At 38.7% G+C, this 27,780-nt stretch overlaps 2 protein-coding genes and 1 long non-coding RNA gene across 8 annotated transcripts in view; all 3 read left to right on the top strand.

The window, feature by feature from the left end:
• The window catches only part of LOC109048099, a 77,819-nt gene extending 53,630 nt beyond the window's left edge, over nt 1-24,189 (top strand). For both annotated transcript variants that reach the window (XM_042738757.1, XM_042738761.1), the window contains one exon: nt 24,087-24,189. In XM_042738757.1, coding sequence (XP_042594691.1) covers nt 24,087-24,129 — 43 coding nt within the window. In that variant the 3' untranslated portion in view covers nt 24,130-24,189. The remainder of the gene's footprint in view (nt 1-24,086) is intronic.
• On the top strand, nt 34-19,011 carry LOC109046350. 5 transcript variants are annotated; one of them, XM_042738765.1, is made up of 6 exons: nt 45-169; nt 14,365-14,697; nt 15,094-15,324; nt 18,248-18,319; nt 18,402-18,494; nt 18,579-19,011. In XM_042738765.1, exons 1-6 carry the CDS (start codon nt 121-123, stop codon nt 18,653-18,655), a joined length of 855 nt encoding a protein of 284 aa, XP_042594699.1. In that variant the 5' UTR covers nt 45-120; the 3' UTR covers nt 18,656-19,011. The 5 variants fall into 5 exon arrangements, with proteins under 5 accessions (XP_042594697.1, XP_042594700.1, XP_042594699.1 ...); XM_042738764.1 differs by lacking the exon at nt 45-169 and adding an exon at nt 12,514-12,772; XM_042738763.1 differs by lacking the exons at nt 14,365-14,697; nt 15,094-15,324; nt 18,248-18,319 and adding exons at nt 1,198-1,593; nt 1,700-1,942 and having other exon boundaries at nt 34-169.
• LOC122139667 lies at nt 23,273-23,991 on the top strand. The gene is made up of 2 exons (XR_006156480.1): nt 23,273-23,555; nt 23,933-23,991. It is a non-coding gene; the product is annotated as an uncharacterized LOC122139667 (long non-coding RNA).
• Nucleotides 24,190-27,780: the final 3,591 nt, after the last annotated feature.

Raw genomic sequence — 27,780 nt, 5'->3', positions numbered from 1 at the left:
CTCTGAAAACTTCCTCTTACTTTCTCTGTAAAAGTCAGATAATATCCTGATGTGTCAGTAGAGCTTCTGTCTGTCAGTGAGACTCGATCTGACTCTCTTCTGCAACTGGACTTTAGAGAAATGATGCTCATCTTTGGACTGATGCTGCTGCTGCTGCAAACTGCTGCATGTGAGACACTTTCACATCAAAATCTTTTAATATCCAAGTAATATATAAGAATATTACTTAAGTAATATTCAATTAATTGAAAGACTCATAGTTAAAGAGTTGGGTGTTTTTGTTAAAGACCCCAAAATGATGTGGGAATAAAAATGTCTTTAAAAGTTTGTGCTGGTAATTCAGAAATAAAGTGCAGGAGTCTGAATTCTCAGAAATCTCCTTATGTAAAGTATAACAGCTGATTATCTACCAGGAAATATAGAAATAGCATTCATTGACTGATTAAACATATATAACTTTGAAGAAGCTTGCCAACTAAAGCAGCATTTTATATAAAATGACTGCACTTCTATTCTTGTTTTCACACATCATCACATGGTTCAACTTTATCGCTGCTAACAATTCTCTAACTTTCTCTTTCCTCTTATTTATTTGCTGATAACATGCCTCTATATTATAAACAGTTTAAACAGTATTTTTTGCTGCAGTCATTATTTGCATTGAAATATTTTCTTTGCACTCAAAAGAGCAAAGTTCAAAGCGGAATTTTCTCAGCCAATCAATCCTCAGTATTATTAAACATTAAAACGTAGCATGCCATTTCTATTAAAGTCATACATGATATTTCTATTTACATTGTGCACACATGCTGCCATTTATTTATAAATCCTAATATCTGCATGGAAACTAAAGTTTATTCACCAGACCTCTGATGTTCTGGCTGCTGTACATGTATTTAATGTAATATGAATTGAATTATGGTTTTTTGTGTGTTGTACATGCCTTCTACTATTTCTTCAGTTGTTTTCAAAAAGTTTCAGGACATGTAGAAAAACTTAATTTTTTTATCATTTGATAAACCTGATATGAGATCAAGAGTCTGATATGTGTCTTCCGTAGAACTTATTATGAATGTTTATGTAATTTGTGTCTGTTGAAATTCATGATGAGAGAGATGATATTTCTACCAGCAGTAACACTCTGACTCTGTCTGTCGATGTTGGTACATTTCATCTTGTTTGTGTTTCGTTCTTTAGGTCTGGATCAGCTCTGCACATTTGATGAACCATATTCGATCAAACAATGTTACGCAGCTCTGGGACACAAACTCAGTCTGCAGATGATGCTGAACCCTTCATATACTGAACTTGATTTGTATAAGACGTTAAATGATGGCAGTACACTGAACGTTTTTAGCATAAATAAAAATAAAAAGTATAATTATGAATCCATCAGAGACATATCTGAGTTATTAAAAAATTTGACTCTGATCATAAATACACATGAATTCATCAGAAACAGATCTGAGTTCTTCTTTGATAATATGACTCTGACCATAAACAATGTGACCAGAGCAGATTCAGGAAGATACACATCATTTGTCGTTGAGATAGATATGTTAATGAAAAGTGATCTTCAAGTGATTGTTGAAGGTGTAGAAGCTCTCAGCAATATATTTTATTTTAGAAATGCTTTGAGATTGACACTGATAACATGTTGAGAAAGAGTCATGTGACTGTCATGTGTCCCTCCCTCTAGCTCCTATTGGCTCAGTGGAAGTGTCAATCATCTGCTCCTCCAATCAGACTACAGTGTTCTGCTCCTCTGAGGGAGATCAGTTCATCTACAGCTGGACTCTGAATGGAAAAATACTAGAAGAAGGACCAATGTTTGGAAACAGCAGCATTGATCTGGATGAGGGAACTGATGGAAACATCAGCTGCAGCGTGAAGAACAACGTCAGTCATGCACAGAAGACCATTAGACTCAAACCCTGTCCTGGTGAGATTTTATTACATGAATGTCCACATACTGTATATATATTGTCGGTTCTGGTGATTCTTTAAGAATGAAGTGTCCCATTCACAATATTCACAATCGATTCTCACTTGGTAACTGTGATAATGAACCAGGTAAATTAAAAATTGACTTTGATGATCTTCTCATAGAAGGGATACAGAGGAACTGGAACAAAGAAGTCAAAAGACAAAAGAAGAAGGAGAAACTTCGAGGAAAGCAGGACAGAATGTCAACTGATGTAACAGGAGATGGTTTTTAGGATAAGAAGAACAATTCAACTTATATGAAAACAAGAGGATTTGAATAAGAAAATTATGAGAATGCTGAAAAGATGAAAGAGTTGGTTAACTTTAATTTGGAGTTGCAAACGTCAGCTACAAAACCTGAAAAGCCTTAAAAGGCAATAACGAGATATACTTTCTGTTAGAATTTGATCAACAGTTAAGATTGCCATCTATGTATGCTTTTTTGCCAACTGTATGATGATTGTGCAAGGAAGTGCATTTTGCAACAACGTTGCAGAATGGACCTTCTTTCTTAAAGTGTTGTGTTGCAATATGTTTTATCTTATCATAAAATAAATGATGCTATGCAGTTTAGAAATAGTTCTTTGCTTAGACTATGCCTTTAAGATGTTGTAATTGTTTAGATTAAAACTAGAGATAGATTAATTTGCTTTAAAGAAAAAGATGCAGCAATTACTTCATCTGAATTTGTACTACTAGGTGAAGAAGAGATTGCTTCTAGGTGAAGGGTCATGCTCCTGTATCCATAGCAACCTGTGTATGTGTGTGCGTGTGGGTGAGTGTGTTCACCGAAAAGGGCATCTGGAAAGGAAGACGTGTTGTTTTTGTGACTATTAAAAATGTTATGGTTGGAACACATTCACTGCCGCTATTTACTTTTTTTGTTATTTGCTTATGAGTTATTGTTTTAATAAAGCGAAACCATTTCCTATGGTGATGCGTTAAACTTCTTTTAAACAAGTTTCTGAGTAATTTATTAAAAGTGAAGTTATTATTTTATCTTATTCCTGAACCTGCATTACGAAGGTCCACCCAACTGAGCTGATCTGGATTGATCAGGAAGAAGTACTGAAGTTTCTATCGCATCTGATAAATAACAGAGGTAAGAGTGATATTTATATATTGCCTTTGCTTGTGGGAAACAAAGATTTGAATAGAGGTTTTATGTATATTCTTTAGTCAGAATAATTTTACAACAATATATAAACCACAGCAACAGCAATGATGAAGAACAGTCAAGTCTCTTAATTCTTGAGAGTGTCTTTAGCTTGTTTCAGCTTGATCTCAGCAGTGAATTGTGTTGATATCAGTGATCAGCACACACATTCAGAACGTGTCACTGCTTAAAACATGAAGGTTTTGTTTTCTGCCTAATTGTTGTTCATTGATTGATTGATTGATTGATTGATTGATTGATTGATTGATTGATGTGTACATGTGTTCAGTGTCTCTGGTGTTTGATCTGGTCTGGTGTCTTCATCTGATGGTTCTGTTTGGTCTGTTAGGAGCTTTTCACATCTACAATATTTCATGTATTTCACCACCACACCTGTAGAGGGCAGTGTGGTGCTTTATTGGGTTATCTAGGAGACAGACAGCTTGAGTTCCAGGTCATAATAAAACTGCAAGGCAATAATGTGTTCGTCTCCTTATCACTCACAGGTATAGGTAACAACTCTTTTTAAGTGGTTTGTGTTAACCATCCATCATCGTTACTATAAAGAAATGTTTGGAAAGAATGTTGGAATGTGTTAGTAGGATAATAGGATGAGATTTATGTTCAAGAAAATGTTAAACGTTATCTGCTAACTCGCGGTTAGAAAAATTAGCAAAGATTCACCAAAGGGATATAAAGATAATGTGTCTTGAAGCATGTACGTGGAAATCTGCAAGACATTGGATTGTTTCCTAAACACATTTATGTCTATCAATCGTTCTGATTATATGTATTTCTATCTATTGTGAATGTTAATCAACTCCATACTGTATGTATTTTTGCAGATATTCTCTTAGTATATGCATGTGAAGGCATAATATTGTTACATGGGATATTCAATGTGAATAGTAAGATGTGATGGGGTTTTAATGTGTTAACACCAGTTTTATGGTTCTAAACCATAATAATTTGGATATTAATACGTTTGAGATTATTAAAGGTGTTACGGGGAAATTGTGTTAATTGTGTATATATAATGTATTTTTCCATAAAGATATGGGAAAGTAACATTGTTTCAACCACAGTGATCAGGTATCATTTTTGCATTTATACAAGTCGGTATTAATTATAGTGAAGAAATGTTTTCTTTGAGTAAATGCTGTATTATTTCAATATATCAAAGTATTACCAATACTACATTATACAGATGTATTTTCAACTGTATTGGGTTCTTTTTTGTTCATGCAGTTATGCCTATGTTCATATGGGAAATCTAATTACATTACTTATATGAATAAATTCAAGGCATTGTTAAAGTGACAGTTGAATGTTATTTTATTGAGAATTTTGGTTTGCTTGTAGACAAAGTATGATGTGTCCATATTTCAACAGTGATTATCTTTGTCATATTAAAACTGCACTCGAGCAAGGCAATAACGTGTTGGTCCCCTTATCACTCACAACTTGGTGTGTGATTTGGCTTGTGCCAGCACAGATTCCCCTAGGTCTGCTGCCGGTAACAATTGGGGGCATCTTCCGGGATCCCATATCGTCTAGTGGGGAGAGCTGTCATGGTAGAGGTTGGTGGTCAAGTTTCAAGGGAAGCTGGTGTGCCCAACATCAGCCAGAGAGCGACCGTCAACGGTGAAATGTCAAGATGGCACCTGTAACCCCACAACGGATGTTGATTTTCCAGATTCACAAAAAGCTTCTAGTGTTGAGTACCAGTCAACTACAGTTGGTTGCCAAGGCGACTGAAGATGGCAGTGAGAGTACAGAAGGCTTCAGTGAACCAGAGCTCTATGAATTTATCATCAACTACACCAGGAGTGAAAGGTTGAAAACGATGGAAGATGAAGGTATGGCTCAACTTCGCTCCCTCCAGGATCTGTTACATGAACTGACATCAGCTGACTCCGGGTCTGATGAGGCTTATGTTTCTACTGTTCACATGGACAGTACACCTACTTGTACACACAAACACCTCCCTGCTTCGGCAGAGGACGCACATACATATTCATCGGACAGGGGCACTCACACACAACTATCGCCCACAGACTGTCTTGCACCTCTGTCAGAATTGCACATTCCCACGTCACACATGGACAGAGACATTTACACACCTGCTGATGTTGGGATACCAGGTCACCTGGGTGTCACTGGTACTCGTGACACCCACCAGACAAGCCTATCTTCAACTGTTGCTGATCAGGTAGTGAGACTGTCTGATGTCACGGCTTTGTTTCCACGTCGGGAATGTAAATTTCATGGGGGTCAAATATTTGAAACCGGGTCGGATATTTCTTTCAGTGGTCTCTGTAAGGAGAATGATAATGCTCTACAAGAAGGGTTTAGTGAGGTTGAGATCATTAGAGCAGTGTTCAAGATAACTAAATCAGGTACCTTCAGAGAAATGCTCAATAACCACGATGGTTTAACAGTGAATGGATTAAAGAGACTTCTCCTAGCTCATGTGAGAGATAAAGGTGTAGCTGAGCTCTTCCACGAGCTCAGTAATGCTAAACAACATGACAAAGAGAGTCCACATCAGTTCCTCTATAGACTTATAGGGCTAAAACAAAGAGTTATTTTCGAGTCACAGCAACCAGGTGCAGAGTTTAACTATGATAAGCGATTGGTTCAGGGTACTTTTCTGCCACCTTGTATCAAGGGTTAAATGAGAAGAACAGTCATGTTAGGCAAGACATCAAACCTTTCCTTGCTAACACACAAGTTAGTGATGACTCACTGTTAGAACAGCTGACAAAGTCAACAATGGAGGAAGAAGGAAGGTTAAAGTGCTTAGGTGCTGTAGCCAAGTCTAGCCAACTCTTCATGCTGAGTTGCAAGCTAATCACCAAGCTATTAGAGAGCTGACTGCTCAAGTGTCCTCACTGACCCGACAAATGACACTACACTGTGAACCACACTGTTGACCCTGCCCCGACTGGCAACTCTAGTACACCTATTAAGCACCCACAATCCCTGACAGTTGAGAAAAAGGATAGATGCTCCAACTGCATAATGAAAGAGACAATAAACTGTCCCCATTGTTTTGTTTGTGGTCAGGCAGGCCATCGAGCCATCGGATGCTTGCAGCGATGAACGTCGGAAAACGAGAAGAGGTCGCTGGAGAAAGGCAGCCAGTGACTGTGAACAGTGTTAAGCCCACAGATACGGTTAAAATGTCAGCCACATCATGTCAGTTGAACCAGAAGAAATGTATGGCCCAGCTCATTGGAAAAAGCTGTACTGTTTCCTGTAACATCAATGGTATGCCAGTAGAAATGCTATTAGATTCAGGAGCCCAGGTGATTATGGTCAGCAAAACCTGGATAGATAGGGTATCACCTCATGTCACTTCAGTCACTCCTTAACAGTCAGTCCCTTGAAATCTCTGCAGCCAATGGTACTGAAATACCTCTTGAGGGATGGGCAGAGGTAGACCTACAGTCTGATTGATGACATCACTGAATTCAATGATGAACTGCCTTTAACTGTCATTTTGCATTATTGACACTGTTTTCCTAATTAATGTTGTTCAGTTGCTTTGATGCAATCTTTTTTGTTTAAAGCGCTATATAAATAAAGATGACTTGACTTGACTACAGATTTCTAACAAGCACCATGGGTCGGTGACAATCAGAGTACCCCTTTTAGTCAGTCAAAGCTGCCACTGTCCCTTGCAATGTCTTAGCAGAAATCATTAAAGAACATGGCGACACTGTGGATGTGATCGCTATCCTAATGGATTCTTTAAGTATTCCAGAGAACACCGTGGAGGTGTTGGTCTCTCTCCTTCAGATAACAACCATGGATGAGCCAACACCATGGACAGGTATGGGTATTTATCAGTTTTATGGTTCTAAACCGTAATAATTTGGATATTAATACGTTTGAGATTATCAAAGGTGTTAAATTGTGTTAATTGTGTATATTATGTATTTTTCCATAAAGATATGGGAAAGTGACATTGTTTCAACCAGAGTGATTGGTATCATTGTTGCAATTATACAAGTTGTTATTACTTATGGTGAAGAAATGTTTTCTTTGAGTAAATGCTGTATTACTTAAATATCTCAAAGTATTACCTATAAAACCTGGAGACAGAAGAAGCTTTCATAATTGACACTGATCTTTACATGTGTTGTGTTTATTTCTTGTCGAGTATGTTGATGTATTTCTGTGAGCATTATTTCTGTCAGATGTAAATCAGCGGCTCATGAAATCATCATTTAATCTCATTTAGAGGCAGAATTACAGACTGGTGACGAATGAATTAAACCAGACTGACTACAGTTTAGATATGAATGTATTTTTTTAATTGTTTGTTGTACATTTGTTTTTGCATTAGTTTTATTAATTTGTCATCGTGCTTTGACTGAAGTAGCAGTATTTTTGTTTCATCACATGGAACACCTTTTGTTCATTCATGATAAAACTCTTCTGGCAGATTGTGAAGTTATTCTGTGTGTTTATTTTCTAGAGTTATTCCACATCTCTGCTTTTTCATTTAGTATCTGTCTCTTCTGTGTCTAATCAGATGTTTTAACTGTTTCTCTTGATCTGTGTCTCAGTTTTAGGCTGTCACTGTTAATTAATATTAAATATGATCTTGACAACTTTTTCACTAGGTTTTATTGATTTGTTTAACTTTGCTTTGTTTTAAATTTAGGCTCCACCTCACAAATGCATTTCAGACACCATTTCTATTGTATTTTCTTGCATTTGCTCGAAACAATGAAGTATGTTCGATATGAATCAAAACCCTTTTTTTTTTTTTTGTGAGTTTTTTCTTCATAGAAAGTGCATTGATAAAACTTTAACAAAGTCCTGCCAAAGAATAATTACAGCAATTTGCACTTTTAGAATTCACTGTGAAATGATTCTTCTTTCTCCTACTTTCAGTGTGTGTGTGTGTGTGTGTGTGTGTTGAAGTAGGAACTGCTAAATCACAGTAACAATCTCTTAAAACTTCCTCTTACTTTCTCTGTAATGGTCAGATAATATCCTGATATGTTTATATAAAATGACTGCACTTTTATTCTTGTTTTCACACATCATCACATGGTTCAACTTTATCGCTGCTAAAAATTCTCTAACTTTTTCTTTCCTCTTATTTATTTGCTGATAACATGCCTCTACACTCTCAGAAAAAAAGGTACAAAAGCTGTCACTGCGGCAGTACCGTTTCAAAAGGCACAACTTTGTACCTAAAGGGTCCATAGTGGTACCTTTAAGATACATATAAGTACCTAAAGTGTACATATCAGTATCTAAAAGGTACAAAAGTGTACCTTTTGAAAAGGCACCACCCCAGTGACAGCTTTTGTACCTTTTTTTTCTGATAGTGTATATCATAAATAATTAATTATATTTAATTTTTTTGCTGCAGTCATTATTTGCATTAAAACATTTTATTTGCACTCAAAAGAGCAAAGTTCAAAGCAGAAATTTCGCAGCCAATCAATCCTCAGTATTATTAAACATTAAAATGTAGCATGCCATTTCTGTTAAAGTCATACATGATATTTCTATTTACATTGTGCACGCATAATGCCATTTATTTATAAATCCTAATATCTGCATGGAAACTAAAGTTTATTCACCAGACCTCTGATGTTCTGGCTGCTGTACATGTATTTAATGTAATATGAATTAAATTGTGAGCAATGATGAATTAGATATGCTTTTGTGTGTATTGTACATGCCTTCTACTATTTCTTCAGTTGTTTTCAAAAAGTTTCAGGAAATGTAGAAAAACTTTTTTTTTTTTTTCAATTCAAAATTTTTTATCACTTGATGAACCATGATATGAGATCAAGAGTCTGATATGTGTCTTCCGTAGAACTTGATTATGAATGTTTGTGTGATTTGTGTCTGTTGAAATACATGATGAGAGAGATGATATTTCTACCAGCAGTAACACTCTTACTCTGTCTGTCGATGTTGGTACATTTCATCTTGTGTGTGTTTTGTTCTTTAGGTCTGGATCAGTTCTGCACATTTGATGAACCATATTTGATCAAACAATGTTACGCAGCTCTGGGACACAAACTCAATCTGCAAATGAAGCTGAAACCTCCATTTCAAGACCTTTATTTGGATGAGGTGTTAAATGATGGCAGGAGTCTGGACATTTTTAGCATAAAGAAAATGAAAAAGTATGATTATGTGTCCATCAGAAACAGATATGAGTTCTTTAAAAATGTGCCTCTGATCATAAATACACATGAATCCATCAGAAACAGATCTGAGTTCTTCTTTGATAATTTGACTCTGACCATAAACAATGTGACCAGAGCAGATTCAGGAAGATACACATCAGATGTCGTTAAGATAGATATGGTAATGAGAAGTTATCTTCAAGTGATTGTTGAAGGTATAGAAGCTCTCAGCAATATATTTTATCTATCTATCTATCTATCTATCTATATATCTATCTATATATATATATATATATATATATATATATATATATATATATATATATATATATATATATATATATACAGGTCCTTCTCAAAAAATTAGCATATTGTGAAAAAGTTCATTATTTTCCATAATGTAATGATAAAAATTAAGCTTTCATATATTTTAGATTAATTGCATACCAACTGAAATATTTCAGGTCTTTTATTGTTTTAATACTGATGATTTTGGCATACAGCTCATGAAAACCCTAAATTCCTATCTCAAAAAATTAGCATATTTCATCCGACCAATAAAAGAAAAGTGTTTTTAATACAAAAAAAGTCAACCTTCAAATAATTATGTTCAGTTATGCACTCAATACTTGGTCGGGAATCCTTTTGCAGAAATGACTGCTTCAATGCGGCGTGGCATGGAGGCAATCAGCCTGCGGCACTGCTGAGGTGTTATGGAGGCCCAGGATGCTTCGATATCGGCCTTAAGCTCATCCAGAGTGCTGGGTCTTGCGTCTCTCAACTTTCTCTTCACAATATCCCACAGATTCTCTATGGGGTTCAGGTCAGGAGAGTTGGCAGGCCAATTGAGCACAGTAATACCATGGTCAGTAAACCATTTACCAGTGGTTTTGGCACTGTGAGCAGGTGCCAGGTCGTGCTGAAAAACGAAATCTTCATCTCCATAAAGCTTTTCAGCAGATGGAAGCATGAAGTGCTCCAAAATCTCCTGATAGCTAGCTGCATTGACCCTGCCCTTGATAAAACACAGTGGACCAACACCAGCAGCTGACATGGCACCCCAGACCATCACTGACTGTGGGTACTTGACACTGGACTTCAGGCATTTTGGCATTTCCTTCTCCCCAGTCTTCCTCCAGACTCTGGCACCTTGATTTCCGAATGACATGCAAAATTTGCTTTCATCCGAAAAAAGTACTTTGGACCACTGAGCAACAGTCCAGTGCTGCTTCTCTGTAGCCCAGGTCAGGCGCTTCTGCCGCTGTTTCTGGTTCAAAAGCACACGCCTGTGCACGGTGGCTCTGGATGTTTCTACTCCAGGCTCAGTCCACTGCTTCCGCAGGTCCCCCAAGGTCTGGAATCGGTCTTTCTCCACAATCTTCCTCAGGGTCCGGTCACCTCTTCTCGTTGTGCAGCGTTTTTTTGCCACACTTTTTCCTTCCCACAGACTTCCTACTGAGGTGCCTTGATACAGCACTCTGGGAACAGCCTATTCGTTCAGAAATTTCTTTCTGTGTCTTACCCTCTCGCTTGAGGGTGTCAATGATGGCCTTCTGGGACAGCAGTCAGGTCGGCAGTCTTACCCATGATTGCGGTTTTGAGTAATGAACCAGGCTGGGAGTTTTTAAAAGCCTCAGGAATCTTTTGCAGGTGTTTAGAGTTAATTAGTTGATTCAGATGATTAGGTTAATAACTCGTTTAGAGAACCTTTTCATGATATGCTAATTTTTTTGAGATAGGAATTTTGGGTTTTCATGAGCTGTATGCCAAAATCATCAGTATTAAAACAATAAAAGACCTGAAATATTTCAATTGGTGTGCAATGAATCTAAAATATATGAAAGTTTAATTTTTATCATTACATTATGGAAAATAATGAACTTTTTCACAATATGCTAATTTTTTGAGAAGGACCTGTATATATATATATATATATGTGTGTGTGTGTGTGTGTGTGTGTGTGTGTGTGTGTGTGTGTGTGTGTGTGTGTGTGTGTGTGTGTGTGTGTGTGTGTATGAAATAATAAAGTTACATTTTCCTTTAATATTCTGTAATATAGATGAAGTTGCGAAATTGGCTCCATTCCTACAGACATCTGCTCAGGGGGCCAGTGGAAGAGTCTCGTTTCCTTATAATTTAGGAAGAGGACAAGGAGAAGACGCTCAACAATCTTTTGGAACAATCAGGAGTTTGCTGAGTGGGCTTGTTGTTTAGTCTTTTTTCCTTATAAGTTATTTTTGTAGGAATGTCATAACAAAATTCGCCTAAGAGTGAACTGTTCATTTTATAAGCTTCAATTTAATTATTGTGTACATTTTGTTACTTTAAGTATCATGCTGCTGTTTGTGTGTGTGTGTGTTTTATTGAAATGTTTTAGTTTTTATATAGAAAAATGTATGATGCACGTGTACTTGACTTTGTAGTAAACATTCATTTTGAATCTTGTGATTAAAGTATATTTTATATAAAATACCCAGAAATTTCAAACATTATTTTTAATATCACAAACAGGAAATAACTTGCATAATATAATAAAACAAATAACTGTATAGGCCTACAACTAAATTACACAAGATTGATGTTTATAAAATGCTTAATGTATCATTATAAAATGCATACATACATAAAGTATGACCTATGTTGTGTAATAAAAGCAAATTACCCCTTAAAAAACATAAGGTGGCGCTACTCTGTTAAGAACGTAAGCTCTGCACCTCACTTCCGGTTCTGAGACTGCAGTTCTGAAACTGCTGGTGCTGCGGGTCTGCAGCTGGATATTATTGTGTGAAAGAGTGCAGCTGTAGTTGTAGTTTTCTCCTGCATGTGGCGCTCTCTACATCAGCAGCTCTGAGTCCCATGAGTCTCTGCTCCAGTCAACAGAAGATCACAATCCTCTCTTCATTCACATGTGAACTGACTAGAACTGAGTCAAACATCAGCACACACTCAATACACATGCAATGCATGTAGACCTGATTCTGCTTTACTCTCAATAAAACTGTCCAGAGCATTTCATTAATACACTAAAGATACTGTTTTATGTGATCTGCAAGAGAATCTGTGAAGTCATTTGCATAACTAGTCATTTTACTTCACTCAGAAACAAATCCTGTCCACTTGTTACTTCCAAAACAAGATTTTTTGCACTTTTGAAAATGTGCCTGATACTTGTTCTTTCTTTCTCTTAGTTTCTCTTGTTTCAGATGTATTGTAGTGCAAACTAACAGCGTGTGTCTTCCCCCATAAGAAGAAACTTCCTCTTTCCTCAGTGAAGCGGTCAGAGGTTTCCTTGTGTGTCAGTCCAGTCTCGCCGTGAAGACACTTGTCTTGATGAGAGCCAGAACACAGACGATCTGAAGCAGCGTCACACTCTTCTGCTGGGATTGAGTTCTTCTGAAACTGGACTTTAGAGAAATGATGCTCATCTTTGGACTGATGCTGCTGCTGCTGCAGACTGCTGCATGTGAGTCACTTTCACATCAAACTCTTATGATGCTGATCAATCAGATCAATCTCTGAAATAAAAACATTTGAGTTGTAATATTACATTAAGAGTCTGCAGAGATCTAGTCACAGTGTTTTCTGAGCTTTTTAAACAGTTTGTATCAGTGGAGTATTATAAAATGTGAGAGGAAGTGAGTGTTTCTTCATGTTCATTGTGCTAAAAAGTTTGTATTTTTTATTTTATATAGTATTTTTGTAAATGTATTTACTTTTTTTACTTTTTTTTACTAGCCTATATTGAGGATTGATAAAATGATGTCTCTTCATTAAATATGATATGAGAAATATCAAAACACTATTAATAAAGAGAGAACTGTCACAGTGTAATAGGATTCAGCAAAAAAGTGCAGGGCAAAGACAAATTCTGCATTATAAAAATGTCACGTTGACATGCATGAAGCGATTTAGAAAATAAAACTATGCAGACTGTGAAAGCATGAGCTTCATTTGAATAAAATTAACATTAAGATGAATGAGAGCATAAAGACATTGTTGAGACATTCCAGTGTTCAACAGACATTTTTAATTAAAGTAAATGTTTGATTATAACAGATATTTTGTATCACACTCTAATTTGAGTTCAGTCTGTGCAGTGACAGGGTTATGTTCAGTGTCCTGTTAATTATAACAGTATTAAAGGGATAGTTCACCATGTCATTAATTGTTCACCATCATGTCGTTCCAAACCCATAAGACCTTCGTTCATCTTCGAAATGCAAATAAATATATTTTTGAAGAAATCCGAGAGCTTTCTGTCCCTCCTTAGACAGCAATGTAATTACCACAATCAAGGCAAGAAACACAGTAAGGACATCTTTAAACAGTCCATGTGACATCAGTGGTTCAACCATAACCTTACAAAGCTACGAGAATACTTTTCTTTTGCGCAGAGAAAACAAAAATAACTTTATTCAACAATTCTTCTCCTCCGCGTCACCCTGCCTCTGTTTTGAAGAGTATCACAATGTATGCTCGTGATTTTCCTGCATGTAACTATCCCTTCAAGTCAGGAGACACACAAATGATACAAATCTGTGTTTATTGTGAAGATGAGTGTAAGCAGCTATGTCTACGATTTAAATTAGCTGAGGGATGCTGGACGGTGCTTGTTAATGGACACACACCACTGGTTTATTATTAACTGAAGGTTAAAATGCTCACAATTGTAGATTTATGTTTCCAAACAAACAGTCAATAAATCCACATTTCCAGTCCTTCACCTGTACAAATTTCCTACTTGCTTATATAACCCAGTGTAACTGTGCACCTTCCCTCCTGTTATCTGAGGGAAGTTTCCCGCCTGTACTGTATTTATGTAACTAATTACCCAAGAATGACCCCTACTGGACACCTGCATGTAAAAGTTTAAAGTAGAGATGAAATGGTTCTGACAATGAGCATTATTGAGATGAACTGAGATCAGATCAATAATTAGTTTGATGTGTTTCTTCAGTTGAACTTTAATTCTGTGAATGTTTGTGTAATTTGTGTCTGATTTAAATTCATGATGTCCTAAAATTTTGGAACATTTTTGTGTGTTTTGTTCTTCAGGTCTGGAGTTAAACTGCAGTTTTGATCAGTCTGATCCCTGTTACACCGCTCTGGGACACAAACTCAATCTGCTGATGGTGCAGGACGCTAGTAAATATGACCTGCAGGTAAAAAAGAGAATAAACAACAACACAGCAGATGGTCCAGTTTGTAGAGTAAAGAATGGCAGGATGAGGGAATGTGATCTTTATAATAACAGACCTGAAGTGACAGTCATTAATGGGACTGTGATAATAAACCGTGTGATCAGAACAGATTCAGGGAATTACAGATTAACTCTCGTTCACTCAGACGGCTCAGAAACATCTAGAGATCTTCAAGTGATTGTTGAAGGTACAGAAACTCTCTCATCAGACTCATTACAATCTCATGTTCTCCAAAGATCTCACTCTCATGAAAATGAATCAGTTGAATCTCTGTGAAGATTTTTATTACAGTTCATTACTGAATATCTGGAAGAATTTAGTTAACAGTGTCTGCCCTTTCTTTGCACTGAGTCTGAGACTATTTTAAGAATTAAAAACCAGCATGTTGCTAACTGTGTACTGCATACTGCTTTTAAAAAACTGACATGTGAAAGCATTTCAAACAGTCATTTGCTACACTTTTGTCACATGACTGACTTACACTATTATATCAGATATAAATTTTGTTTAGAAAAGTTTTGACTGACTCATTTACATAATATCAATAAATAGTCATGTGACTGTGATGTGTCCCTCCCTCCAGCTCCTATTGGCTCAGTGGAAGTGTCAATAATCTGCTCCTCCAATCAGACTTCAGTGTTCTGCTCCTCTAAAGGTGATCAGATCATCTACAGCTGGACTCTGAATGGAGATCCACTGATGGATGGAAACAGCAGCATTGATCTGGATGAGAGAAGAGATGGAAACATCAGCTGCAGTGTGAAGAACCACGTCAGTCACGCACAGAAGACCATTAGACTCAAACCCTGTCCTGGTGAGATTTTAATACAAACCCAATTCTAAAAAAGTTGGGACACTGTACAAATTGCAGTGGTGGTCAGTAACTGAGTAGCTTTTCTTCGTTACTGAACTTTTTTCAAGTATCTGTACTTTACTGGAGTAGTTTTATTTTGAGTAACTTTTACTTCACTACATTTCAAAGCATAAGATCGTACTTTTTACTTCACTACATTTCATAAAACATATGTTACTCCTAATAATATATCACGTGTTCCGACACGCAGAAGCGGTGTCTGATTCATGAATGAACTGATTCTTTTTAATCAACCTTTTAAATCGGTTCGCAAATCGCACCAAACGATTCATTCACGAATTATAATGATCTGATTGCAGCTGTTCTCGAGTCGACAACTCACTGATTCAAATGAATCGTTTAGTGCGAGTCTCTAGTGAATTGAATTCACAACCGGGAGAACTTGTAAGCGCGTGTGCGACTGATGCTGCTAAAAGTAAGTTACTAATGTTGAATTTTAGGATTAATTATTGTAACTGAAAACCATATTAAGGTCAAAACTGTCAGTTGTTTGTGAACTAAATCTGCTGTAAAAGGTGATCTATTTAAGGCCACTGAAATGCTTGAATGCACACACATCAACATCCGTGTCATGTTTTAGGTCAAAAAAGGAAACATTAAAATAAACACAGATTAAATAAAATAACTCATGCATGTTCAAATTCCCCACTGCCATAAGGTTAACAGTTTTATTAAAACGCTACGTGTGATGTCTGTTTTTATTTTTTTTATAAAGTGTATATTTTTTTATTTTTTTTGGATTATATAGAAGTGTAGAGATATGTGTGTTTCTTCTTATAAATACAGAAAATTAAATATTGTTAGCTTATGCTAACTGTCTAGCTAACAAGTGACAGGGACGTGGGAACTATATTATATATTCTTGGGGGGGGGGGGGGTGTTAGTGTAGGCCTATAGTAGGCTGTGTTATGTATCCTGATTGACTTTATGATTAGTTAAATCTGTTTTGCACATGCATCGCCACAGAGTTAACCATTTCAGACAGTACAGGACAGCCTCTGTCTCATTCACTTCACGTCAGTGGGCGTTACGCACAGCTCAGAGTGGCCCAGGCACGGCGCCAGGATTCCAGTTTTGGATGGGCCAGACCAATTGTGGGTGGGCCTTAAATTAAAAATGTTAAATTAAAAAAAAAAAGTTATCCAATCACTGCTTAACCTACTAAAAATATATTGACTAATATAGCCTACTGTTATATTATCTGTGCGAATACATAATATAGGTTTTAATAGCTTGATGCATGCCAAATATTGGCTCATTTTGGATTTCATGAGAGCTACACATTCCAAGAAAGTTGGGACAGGTAGCAATAAGAGACCGGAAAAGTTAAATGTACATTTAAGGAACAGCTGGAGGACCAATGTGCAACTTATTAGGTCAATTGGCAACATGATTGGGTATAAAAAGAGCCTCTCAGAGTGGCAGTGTCTCTCAGAAGTCAAGATGGGCAGAGGATCACCAATTCCCCCAATGCTGCATGAAAAATAGTGGAGCAATATCAGAAAGGATGTTTCTCAGAGAAAAATTGCAAAGAGTTTGAAGTTATTATCATCTACAGGGCATAATATCATCCAAAGATTCAGAGAATCTGGAACAATCTCTGTGCGTAAGGGTCAAGGCCGGAAAACCATACTGGATGCCTGTGATCTTTGGGCCCTTAGACAGCACTGCATCACATACAGGAATGCTACTGTAATGGAAATCACAACATGGGCTCAGGAATACTTCCAGAAAACACTGTCGGTGAACATAATCCACCGTGCCATTCACCGTTGCCGGCTAAAACTCTATAGGTCAAAAAAGAAGCCATATCTAAACATGATCCAGAAGCGCAGGTGTTTTCTCTGGGCCAAGGCTCATTTAAAATGGACTGTGGCAAAGTGGAAAACTGTTCTGTGGTCAGACGAATCAAAATTTGAAGTTCTTTTTGGAAAACTGGGACGCCATGTCATCCGGACTAAAGAGGACAAGGACAACCCAAGTTGTTATCAGCGCTCAGTTCAGAAGCCTGCATCTCTGATGGTGTGGGGTTGCATGAGTGGGTGTGGCATGGGCAGCTTACACATCTGGAAAGGCACCATCAATGCTGAAAGGTATATCCAAGTTCTAGAAAAACATACACTCTCATCCAGACATCGTCTCTTTCAGGGAAGACCTTGCATTTTCCAACATGACAAAACCAGACCACGTACTGCATCAATTACAACATCATGGCTGCGTAGAAGAAGGTTCTGGGTACTGAAATGGCCAGCCTGCAGTCCAGATCTTTCACCCATAGAAAACATTTGGCGCATCATAAAGAGGAAGATCCGACAAAGAAGACCTAAGACAGAAGAGCAACTAGAAGCCTGTATTAGACAAGAATGGTACAACATTCCTATTCCTAAACTTGAGCAACTTGTCTCTTCAGTCCCCAGACGTTTGCAGACTGTTATAAAAAGAAGAGGGGATGCCACACAGTGGTAAACATGGCCTTGTCCCAACTTTTTTGAGATGTGTTGATGCCATGAAATTTAAAATCAACTTATTTTTCCCTTAAAATGATAAATTTTTTTCAGTTTAAACATTTGATATGTCATCTATGTTGTATTCTGATTAAAATATTGAAATTTGAAACTTCCACATCATTGCATTCTGTTTTTATTCACAATTTGTACAGTGTCCCACCTTTTTTGGAATCGGGTTGGTACATGAATGTCCAGATACATATAGAAACCAGAGCAACTAATAATGCAAGTCTCTTAATTGGGCTCTTAATTCTTGAAAAGCATCATTAGTTTGTTTCAGTTTGATCTCAGCAGTGAATTGTGTTGATGTGTTTCAGAGAGAAAGCAGCTGATTCAGTGCTGATGTTTTATTTCAGGATCAGCTACTGCAGCTGTGACCTCTAGTTTGACCTCTGCAGTGACCAGCAGCACACAGACATCAGAATGTGGTACAAGTTTAACAAACACACTCCTGGAAACATGAAGGATGGGTTTTGTTTTGTATCTAATTCTTGTTGTTCATGTGTTCAGTGTCTCTGGTGTTTGTGTTGGTCTGGTGTCTTCAGCTGATGGTTCTGTTGGGTCTGTTAGGAGCTTTTCACATCTACATGAGACACACTTCAGGTGAGAGACATTTATCATCATCATTATGGATTTGACATGGAGATATTAAGAGTGTGATGATGATGATGACGATGATGTTTTTAGGAAACAAACAGGAAGATCAGAAATTGAGGATGAGAAGATTGAGAGAAGGACATGAACACACAGCAGAAGATTCATGAGAGCAGCAGCAGATCATCACATCTATGAGAAATAACTTCATAATCTCACAGATTCTCACATCAATCCAGCTTTCAGCTGCCAACAGCAGATCTTATAATATAAACCCAAGAGATTAATTAAAAACAGGAGATAAGAATTAAACCAGATTTTCTACAGTTTTAGTTATAAAGATTATTTTCTGGACATTTCTCTTTTGTGATAGTTTTAATGCTTATATTACTTATGTGTCTTCATACTAGTGTTATTTTTGGTGGCCTGTTTTAATTTTAGTTTTAGTCTAGTCTTTGTGTGAAGCTGTCATTTTAGTTTTTATTAGTTTTAGTCATGTTCATACTCTTTTAAGTCTAGTCTAGTTTTAGTCGACGAAAACTGATGACATTTAGCCTAGTTTTAGTTGACAAAAACTGATGACTTTTTAGTAATGCCATTCTATTTAACCCAGTCAATATAATAAAAGTACCTACCAACATTTTCTTTTAGCCAAACCCATTTCAATTATATTATTGTTACCTTATAGACTCAAGAATACATCCATTCCAGATACGGAAGACACTCTGATTTGAATTTACAACATTTATTTTACCAACCAAACATGTTAGAAGTACACACACATAAATTAAAAAAAATAAAAATAAAAACAATAAATAAAATTAAATTAAATAAAATCTGCTAATTTTTCCTCCCAAAGACGAACCCTGGCTGGCAGGCCATTGGTCCCTTTCTCTGTGTCAAGGCTGATTTATACTCGACGCGTCCACAAGTTTGCTTGGGTGAGAGCGGAAAATATGACGTCATCACTGTGTTGCCGGAAGTCCGCTTTGAGTGCACGCTAACTAATTTCTTGTGGCGGAGTGCACGGCATTTTTTGTAGCTTTCCGCATAACTCCACATTCGAACATGCACGAGTTCAGGGCGATTCTAGCCGAACATGCATGTTTGTGTGAAACAGAAGCAGTTTAACATGAAGTTCAAACTCCATTAGGTGAAGGGGAAATTTTTTATTTTTTTTTGCATAGTTGGTCCAAGTCTTCTTATTTGAAGTATGTTTTATTTTTATAGTGTAAAACAGCATTAGAATTCATTTAGATATTAATTATACACTATTTGCTTAAAGTTGTCTTGTGCGAAATACAGCCAATAGTTTAAGATTGTTTTAAGTTTGTACATAAAGAAATGATTAATTCATCAACTCATTCATCACAAGACTTGTACTGGCCATACTGGCAAATGACTTCTCACCGGTGATTCCTGATGGTTTTAGAGGACAATGGAGAACGCGACAAGTATAAAAGCCTCATCCGTTCGGGAAGGTGCGCTCGCAGTCAGCGGAGCCAGGCGAAAGTATAAATCCTGCTTTGCTTTGTTTGTTGTCATCTTCTTAATAATGCCGCGAGGAAGTGACGTTGGTCGCATCTGCACAGTAGGACCTGATGCAGCCCTGAAGTGAGATGCAGGAAACAGAAATACTGCAAAATAATAATAATAATAATAACGTGACTAAATGAGACGAAATAACGTTATAACATTTTGTTTCGTCAAGTTTTCGTCAACGAAAATGAAGAGACATTTTAGCATAGTTTTTATTTTGTAAACCACATTTAGTCTCATTTTTATTCGTCAACAATATTGCATTATACATTTAATTATAGTCATTGTAACATGACCAGCATTTACGTTGCGTCTCGTCTCATTTTCGTCACGTTATAAAGGTTCGTTGACGATGATATTTAGTCATAATTTTCACTGACGAAAGCAACACTACTTCACACTGAATGAACTAGCAGTACTTTTATATCATTACACGAAACCCCTTCTGATCATCACTGATAAAACTTTTATTTCTCTGAATCAGATCTGTCAAATTGTGTTTATTTTCATATTTCTGCTCTTGATTTTTACTTTATTCTGTTATGGTTGATTTCTTTCATTTACAGGTCTGTTTAGATGTTTTATCTGTTTGAAGATCTTGATCTGTTTCTCAGTTTTGTAGTGTTTGTTGTTTTGCTGTCTGTGGTTTTGCTTAAATTTGCAGTTGACTTTTAACACATATAACTACATGCATGCATTATTCTTCACAAGATATTTGCATCATAGAAGACTGCTAAACATGCCCTTCTTTAGACATTGTAAATGGGGTCATTGCTGAATTTGTTTTTTGAGTTAAATGTGAAAATAAAACACTTTAAAATGAAAGAGTATTTGCAGTTGCTCATACAGTTTTTATATTATAACAGTCAATTAACACTTTATCCAACAGAAAGCATACATTAATTAATTTAAGCATAAGAACACCCGTATAAAAACAATCAATCCAGACAGAAATCAAATGATTTTTAGCAAATAATTTCATATCCGTCATATCCGATCCGTGCCACATGAGAGGAAAAAATCAGAATTGGGTCACTTGAACCATGCAGTGTAAATGGGGCCTATAATTAAGGTCGCTGGCCGCTAGCTTATCAGCAAAGTCCATGCAAAACACTAGCCACTAAATCAGCGGCTAACTCAAACTTATGTCTGTCGTAAATGTGATGAGTTTATCACTCAAACAAACAGAACTATCACCACTAATGTCTTGTATAAGAGTTTGTGTTGAACACTTTCATTTTCTGGTGCATTACATTAACAGTAACTGTCTTTTCTCTCCGCCAAAACTCTGGCATCTGACTCTCACTTCCTTCTTACCCTTGACCTCTCCTGTGATTGGCTCATACACAAAACTTTAAGAAATAAAATAAATTCACAAAACATTTGTGTAACTCTTTCTTACTATTTTTCACAGGCATCTTTTAAGCATTTTCACATATATTATTACCCAACAAATATTTAACATTTTAAATGCTGTATACAGTAAATGAACATTACTCCATAGGCATTTCTCTCATTGAGCAAAATCATAACTTCTTCTGCTGGTCAGTTAATCTTAGCTTTTTTAACCTTACACTCTATTTATTAAACTATTTATTCTATAGTCTAATCTATTTATTATACTAAAGAACATATTTCAACCGGGTTACACCTTTCCCCTTTTAAATGTCTGTGTGTCCTCACCAGACAATAATAAACTAACAAAGGAGTCCTAAGGGCATAATAACTATTGTGTATAGTGTTTTCCTATTTTAATGACTATCCCTCTGTGTACTATGGTCAAAGGGTCATCTCTGAATTTACCAGGCTCATTATAGGTAAGTCTAATAGCTGGCCTGACAGCTCTCTTAGGTCTAGGCTCAGAGATGGGCTGCCTTCTATCCTCCTGGACCTCAGCTACCTCTTCTTCAGACTCTGATCCAGCTTCACTTGTCTCTTCCGGAGCTACTTCTGGATCACACCCCTCATCCTCAGACTCTGGTTCACAGTTGTGATCAACCTCTTCTGGGTCTGAATCAATTTCATGAACATGTTCAGCTGCAGGGTCATTTTCAACTTCGACTGGCAGTATTTCGCACCCTTTGGACAGGCTCTCTCTGAGTGACACAGAGATGAATCAGAAAATTCCTGTAACTCTTGAGTCTCTTGTCTTGAGTCCCTTTGACTTCTATTATGAGTGTCTGCTCTGGTTTTGGGTTTCTTACGTGGTTGAGCATCCTGGTCAGTGCATGGCATTCTCACCAGCTGTCCAATTGGAAGAAGGTGTCCCTGTGTATATTCTTTGTCCCTAGCCTTCCATCATCCCGTTTGATCTTGAACACAGGTAGGTTTGGCATCTTTCCAATGACAACATAAGGATCAGGACTCCACTTGCTTTCCAGTTTGTGCTTGCCTCTCAGACCTAGATTCCAGAGCAGTACTCTGTCGCCGATCTCTATGGACTGAAAGCTAACTCTGCGATCATACAACCTCTTGTTTCTCTGGTGCTGTTGGTCTGCAGCATCAGAGGCTAAAGTGTAGGCTTGCTTCAAGTCTTCCTTCAGCTTTGTGACATATTGAGTGTGTGACGCCTCTTCTGTGCCATCTGGGGACGTTCCGAAGCACAAGTCAACAGGAAGTCCCGCCTCTCTGCCAAACATCAGAAGGTAAGGGGAGTACCCCATGGCATCACACTTGGTGCTGTTGTACGCGTGGACCAACCAGATTTTCTACAGTTTTAGTTATGAATATAGTTAAGATTATTTTCTGGACTTTTCTCTTTTGTAATAGCTTTGATGCTTATATTACTAATATGTCTTCACACTGAATGAACTAGCAGTACTTTTATATCATTACATGAAACCCCTTCTGATCATCACTGATAAAACTTTTATTTCTCTGAATCAGATCAGTCACATTGTGTTTATTTTCATATTTCTGCTCTTGCTCTTTTACTTTATTCTGTTATGGTTGATTTCTTTTATTTACAGGTCTGTTTAGATGTTTTATCTGTTTGAAGATCTTGATCTGTTTCTCAGTTTTGTAGTGTTTGTTGTTTTGCTGTCTGTGGTTTTGCTTAAATTTGCAGTTGACTTTTAACACATATAACTACATTCATGCATTATTCTTCACAAGATATCATAGAAGACTGCTAAACATGTCCTTCTTTAGACATTGTAAATGGGGTCATTGCTGAATTTGTTTTTTGAATTAAATGGGAAAATAAAACACTTTAAAATGAAACAGTATTGCCAGTCAAAAGTCGCTCATACAATTTTTATATTATAACAGTCAATTAACACTTTATCCAACAGAAAGCATACATCAATGATTTTAAACATAAAAAACATGTATAAAAATAATCAATCCAGACAGAAATCAAATGATTTTTAGCAAATAATTTCAGCTGTAACTCGTTTCCTTCTGCAGATGTTACTCATAACAAAGAAAGCAGCATTGATCTGGATGAGGGAACTGGTGGAGACATCAGCTGCAGCGTGAAGAACCACGTCAGTCACGCACAGAAGACCATTAGACTCAAACCCTGTCCTGGTGAGATTTTAATACATGAATGTCCAGATACATATAGAAACCAAAGCAACTAATAATGCAAGTCTCTTAATTGGGTTCTTAATTCTTGAAAAGCATCATTAGTTTGTTTCAGCTTGATCTAAGCAGTGAATTGTTTTGATGTGTTTCAGAGAGAAAGCAGCTGATTCTGTGCTGATGTTTTATTTCAGGATCAGCTACTGCAGCTGTGACCTCTAGTGTGACCTCTGCAGTGACCAGCAGCACACAGACATCAGAATGTGGTACGGGTTTAACAAACACACTCCTGGAAACATGAAGGATGGGTTTTGTTTTGTATCTAATTCTTGTTGTTCATGTGTTCAGTGTCTCTGGTGTTTGTGTTGGTCTGGTGTCTTCAGCTGATGGTTCTGTTGGGTCTGTTAGGAGCTTTTCACATCTACATGAGACACACATCAGGTGAGAGACATTTATCATCATCATTATGGATTTGACATGCAGATATTAAGAGTGTGAAGATGATGATGATGATGATGATGATGATGATGCTTTTAGGAAAGAAACAGGAAGATCAGAAAGTGAGGATGAGAAGATTTAGAGAAGGACATGAACACACAGCAGAAGATTCATGAGAGCAGCAGCAGGTCATCACATCTATGAGAAATGACTTCCTATAATGTCACAGATTCTCACATTAATCCAGCTTTCAGCTGTCGACTGCAGATCTTATAATATAAACCCTAGAGATTAATTAAAAACAGGAGATAAGACTTAAACCAGATTTTCTATGGTTTTGGTTATGAAGATTATTTTCTGGACATTTCTCTTTTGTAATAGTTTTAATCCTTATATTACTTATGTGTCTTCACACTGAATGAACTAGCAGTACTTTTATATCATTACATGAAACCCCTTCGGATCATCACTGATAAAACTTTTATTTCTCTGAATCAGATCTGTCACTGTCATGGTCCTGCCATCATGTCCTGACTTTTCTCTAGTCTAGAGGCAGGATCATGACAGACCCGTGTTTTGTGTACAAGCACATGGCCTTGTCTTTGGGCCATGTGCTTGTGTTGTCTCGTTCCCTTGCCCCGCCCCCCTTGTTATCCTAGTCTGGTCGTGATTGTCCTATCTATGCCACCTGTCGTGTCTTGATTAGTTCCCCTATTTAGATCTCCTAGTGTGCTCTGTCTTTTGTCGGTTCATTGTGATTGTTTCCTCAGACGGTTCCTCATATATGTTGCTACCTGTCAGCCTCGTGAGTTTATCCTTGTCATCCCTGAAGAAGTCCTTGTAATACCGTGAGTGTTTGTTTATAGTTAGTGTTTAGTGTCTTTATCTGGTCAGCCCTGTCTTGTTTGGTTATTTAGTCCTTACCCTAGCTGTTGTTTCCCCCTCGTGGGTTTTGTTTTCCCCCTTTTTGTATTTAATAAACCCTTTGTGTTGAGAATCCTGTCTGCACCTGAGTTCCTCCCTTACCAACCCATAACAGAATGAACCGACCAAAGAGGAACTCAGCAGGCAGGAGGTCCCCCGAGCTCCAAACACCTGTTGGAGTTCCGTCGTCAATGTTGGATGTCGTCCCCCACCGACAGGAAGGGGGTCACCCTCCCATACTCGCCTGAGGGGGGAATGGATCCTCCAAAAATTATGCCCGGCTGTGGGAGAGCATCTCCCAGGAGGAGCCACAGAGGTCCCCTCCACCTACCCAGCTGTCAACGATCCCAGAGGGTCGTGTCCTGGCCGTGGCAACCCTGGGGGATCAGGCAAGTCCCTCCCAAAATCCTGAGGCACCTCCCACTACCTTCAGTCTCCCCAACAAGCGAGGGAGACGGTTGTCGTGGGAGTCAGCTTCAGAGTCTTCGGCATCCGAGTCTGCCCTGCCCGAGACCAAACCCCCCCAACCCGCCTCTGACCCAGCTGTGGCCTCTGCACCGCGCCCAAGGAGGAAGAGGAAGAAGAAGGGGCCTGCCGGTCCTGTGACCCTGCCTCCTCCTGTGCCAGCAGCGGAGAGCGCTGGCGTGCCCGAGCCAGCAGCGGTGAGCGTGCCGAGCCAGCAGCGGTGAGCGTGCCCGAGCCAGCAGCGGTGAGCGTGCCCGAGCCAGCAGCGGTGAGCGTGCCCGAGCCAGCAGCGGTGAGCGTGCCCGAGCCAGCAGCGTGGGAGCGGAGAGCGTGCCCGAGCGAGCAGTGGAGAGCGCTGGCGTGCCCGAGCGAGCAGCGGAGAGCGCTGGCGTGCCCGAGCGAGCAGCGGAGAGCGTGCCCGAGCCAGTAGCGGAGAGCGCTGGCGTGCCCGAGCCAGTAGCGGAGAGCGCTGGCGTGCCCGAGCCAGTAGCGGAGAGGGGAGAGCGCTGGCGTGCCCGAGCCAGTAGCGGAGAGCACTGGCGTGCCCGAGCCCAGCAGCGGAGAGCGCTGGCGTGCCCGAGCCAGTAGCGGAGAGCGCTGGCGTGCCCGAGCCAGTGAATAAGAGAACAGGTTTTCAAGTCTGCTGTCGTGAGGGCGGAGGAGAGAGCCGCAGCCGACTCTGCAGCAGAAACTTTGATACAGTCTGTCTCGTCTCGTAAGGAGATGCCGGTTATTATTGCCGCCAAAGCCTTGTCTGATTATTTGTCCCGTCTTGTCCAGATCCTGGAAATCCCCGCCAGTCCTGTCTTGTCCCCTGACCCTGTCCCCAGAGATCCCGAGCCAACCACAGTTAGTGCTACTCCTGACCCAGTTTTTCTGTCTCCCCTGATCTTGCCCCGTGTCCTGTGAACGTTGCCCCGTGTCCCGTGAGCGTTGCCCCATGTCCAGCTGATGTTGTCATGTGTCCTGTTGATGTTTCCCCGTGTCCCGTAGGTGTTGCCCCGTGTCCAGCTGATGTTGTCATGTGTCCCGTAGGTGTTTCCCCGTGTCCCGTAGGTGTTTCCCCGTGTCCCGTAGGTGTTTCCCCGTGTCACGTGAGTTCTCCTGTCATGTCCTCTGTTGTAAATGGTCCTGAGACCACTCCCCACCCTAGACCACCCAGACCTGCCCGAGCCCCTCGTTGTCAGCCTTCGTCCCGTCCTCCTAAGACTCCTACCCCACCCACCCACCCTGGTCTGTCCCCCATGAACTTTGTGGTCCCGCCTCCTCCCCTTCCCTGTTTTGTTTTTTCTTGATATGCCACCCTAACCCTATTGTTGTGTTTTCATGTTTGCCCTTATTACTATTTTGTCATGTCGTGTTGGTTTTTTTGTCTCTGTCCCAGTCAGTCATGTCCCGCGTTTGATGTTCCCTTAGGGAGCGTCTGGAAGCCGCTCCTTAAGGGAGGGGTTCTGTCATGGTCCTGCCATCATGTCCTGACTTTTCTCTAGTCTAGAGGCAGGATCATGACAGACCCGTGTTTTGTGTACAAGCACATGGCCTTGTCTTTGGACCATTTGCTTGTGTTGGCTCGTTCCCTTGCCCCGCCCCCCTTGTTATCCTAGTCTGGTCGTGATTGTCCTATCTATGCCACCTGTCGTGTCTTGATTAGTTCCCCTATTTAGATCTCCTAGTGTGCTCTGTCTTTTGTCGGTTCATTGTGATTGTTTCCTCAGACGGTTCCTCATATATGTTCCTACCTGTCAGCCTCGTGAGTTTATCCTTGTCATCCCTGAAGAAGTCCTTGTAATACCGTGAGTGTTTGTTTATAGTTAGTGTTTAGTGTCTTTATCTGGTCAGCCCTGTCTTGTTTGGTTATTTAGTCCTTACCCTAGCTGTTGTTTCCCCCTCGTGGGTTTTGTTTTTCCCCTTTTGTCATCAATAAACCCTTTGTGTTGAGAATCCTGTCTGCACTTGAGTTCCTCCCTTACCAACCCATAACAGTCACATTGTGTTTATTTTCATATTTCTCCTCTTGATCTTTTACTTTATTCTGTTATGGTTGATTTCTTTCATTTACAGGTCTGTTTAGATGTTTTCTCTGTTTGAAGATCTTTATCTGTTTCTCAGTTTTGTAGTGTCTCTTGTTTTGCTGTCTGTGGTTTGGTTTGAATTTGCAGTTGACTTTTAACACATATAACCACATGCATGCATTATTCTTCACAAGATATTTGCATCATAGAAGACTGTTAAACATGCCCTTCTTTAGACATTGTAAATGGGGTCATTGCTGAATTTGTTTTCTGAGTTAAATGTGAAAATAAAACGCTTTAAAATGAAACGGTACTTGCAGAAACCAAATTATTTTTACCAAATAATTTCAGCTGTAACTCGTTTCCTTCTGCAGATGTCGCTCATAACAAAG

This window comes from Cyprinus carpio, chromosome B14 (genome assembly GCF_018340385.1).
Source record: "Cyprinus carpio isolate SPL01 chromosome B14, ASM1834038v1, whole genome shotgun sequence".
In the NCBI taxonomy this organism is placed as follows: Eukaryota; Metazoa; Chordata; class Actinopteri; order Cypriniformes; family Cyprinidae; genus Cyprinus; species Cyprinus carpio.
The sequence above is the reverse complement of the archived record's forward strand: the minus strand, read 5'-3'. Positions and strand labels throughout refer to the sequence as shown.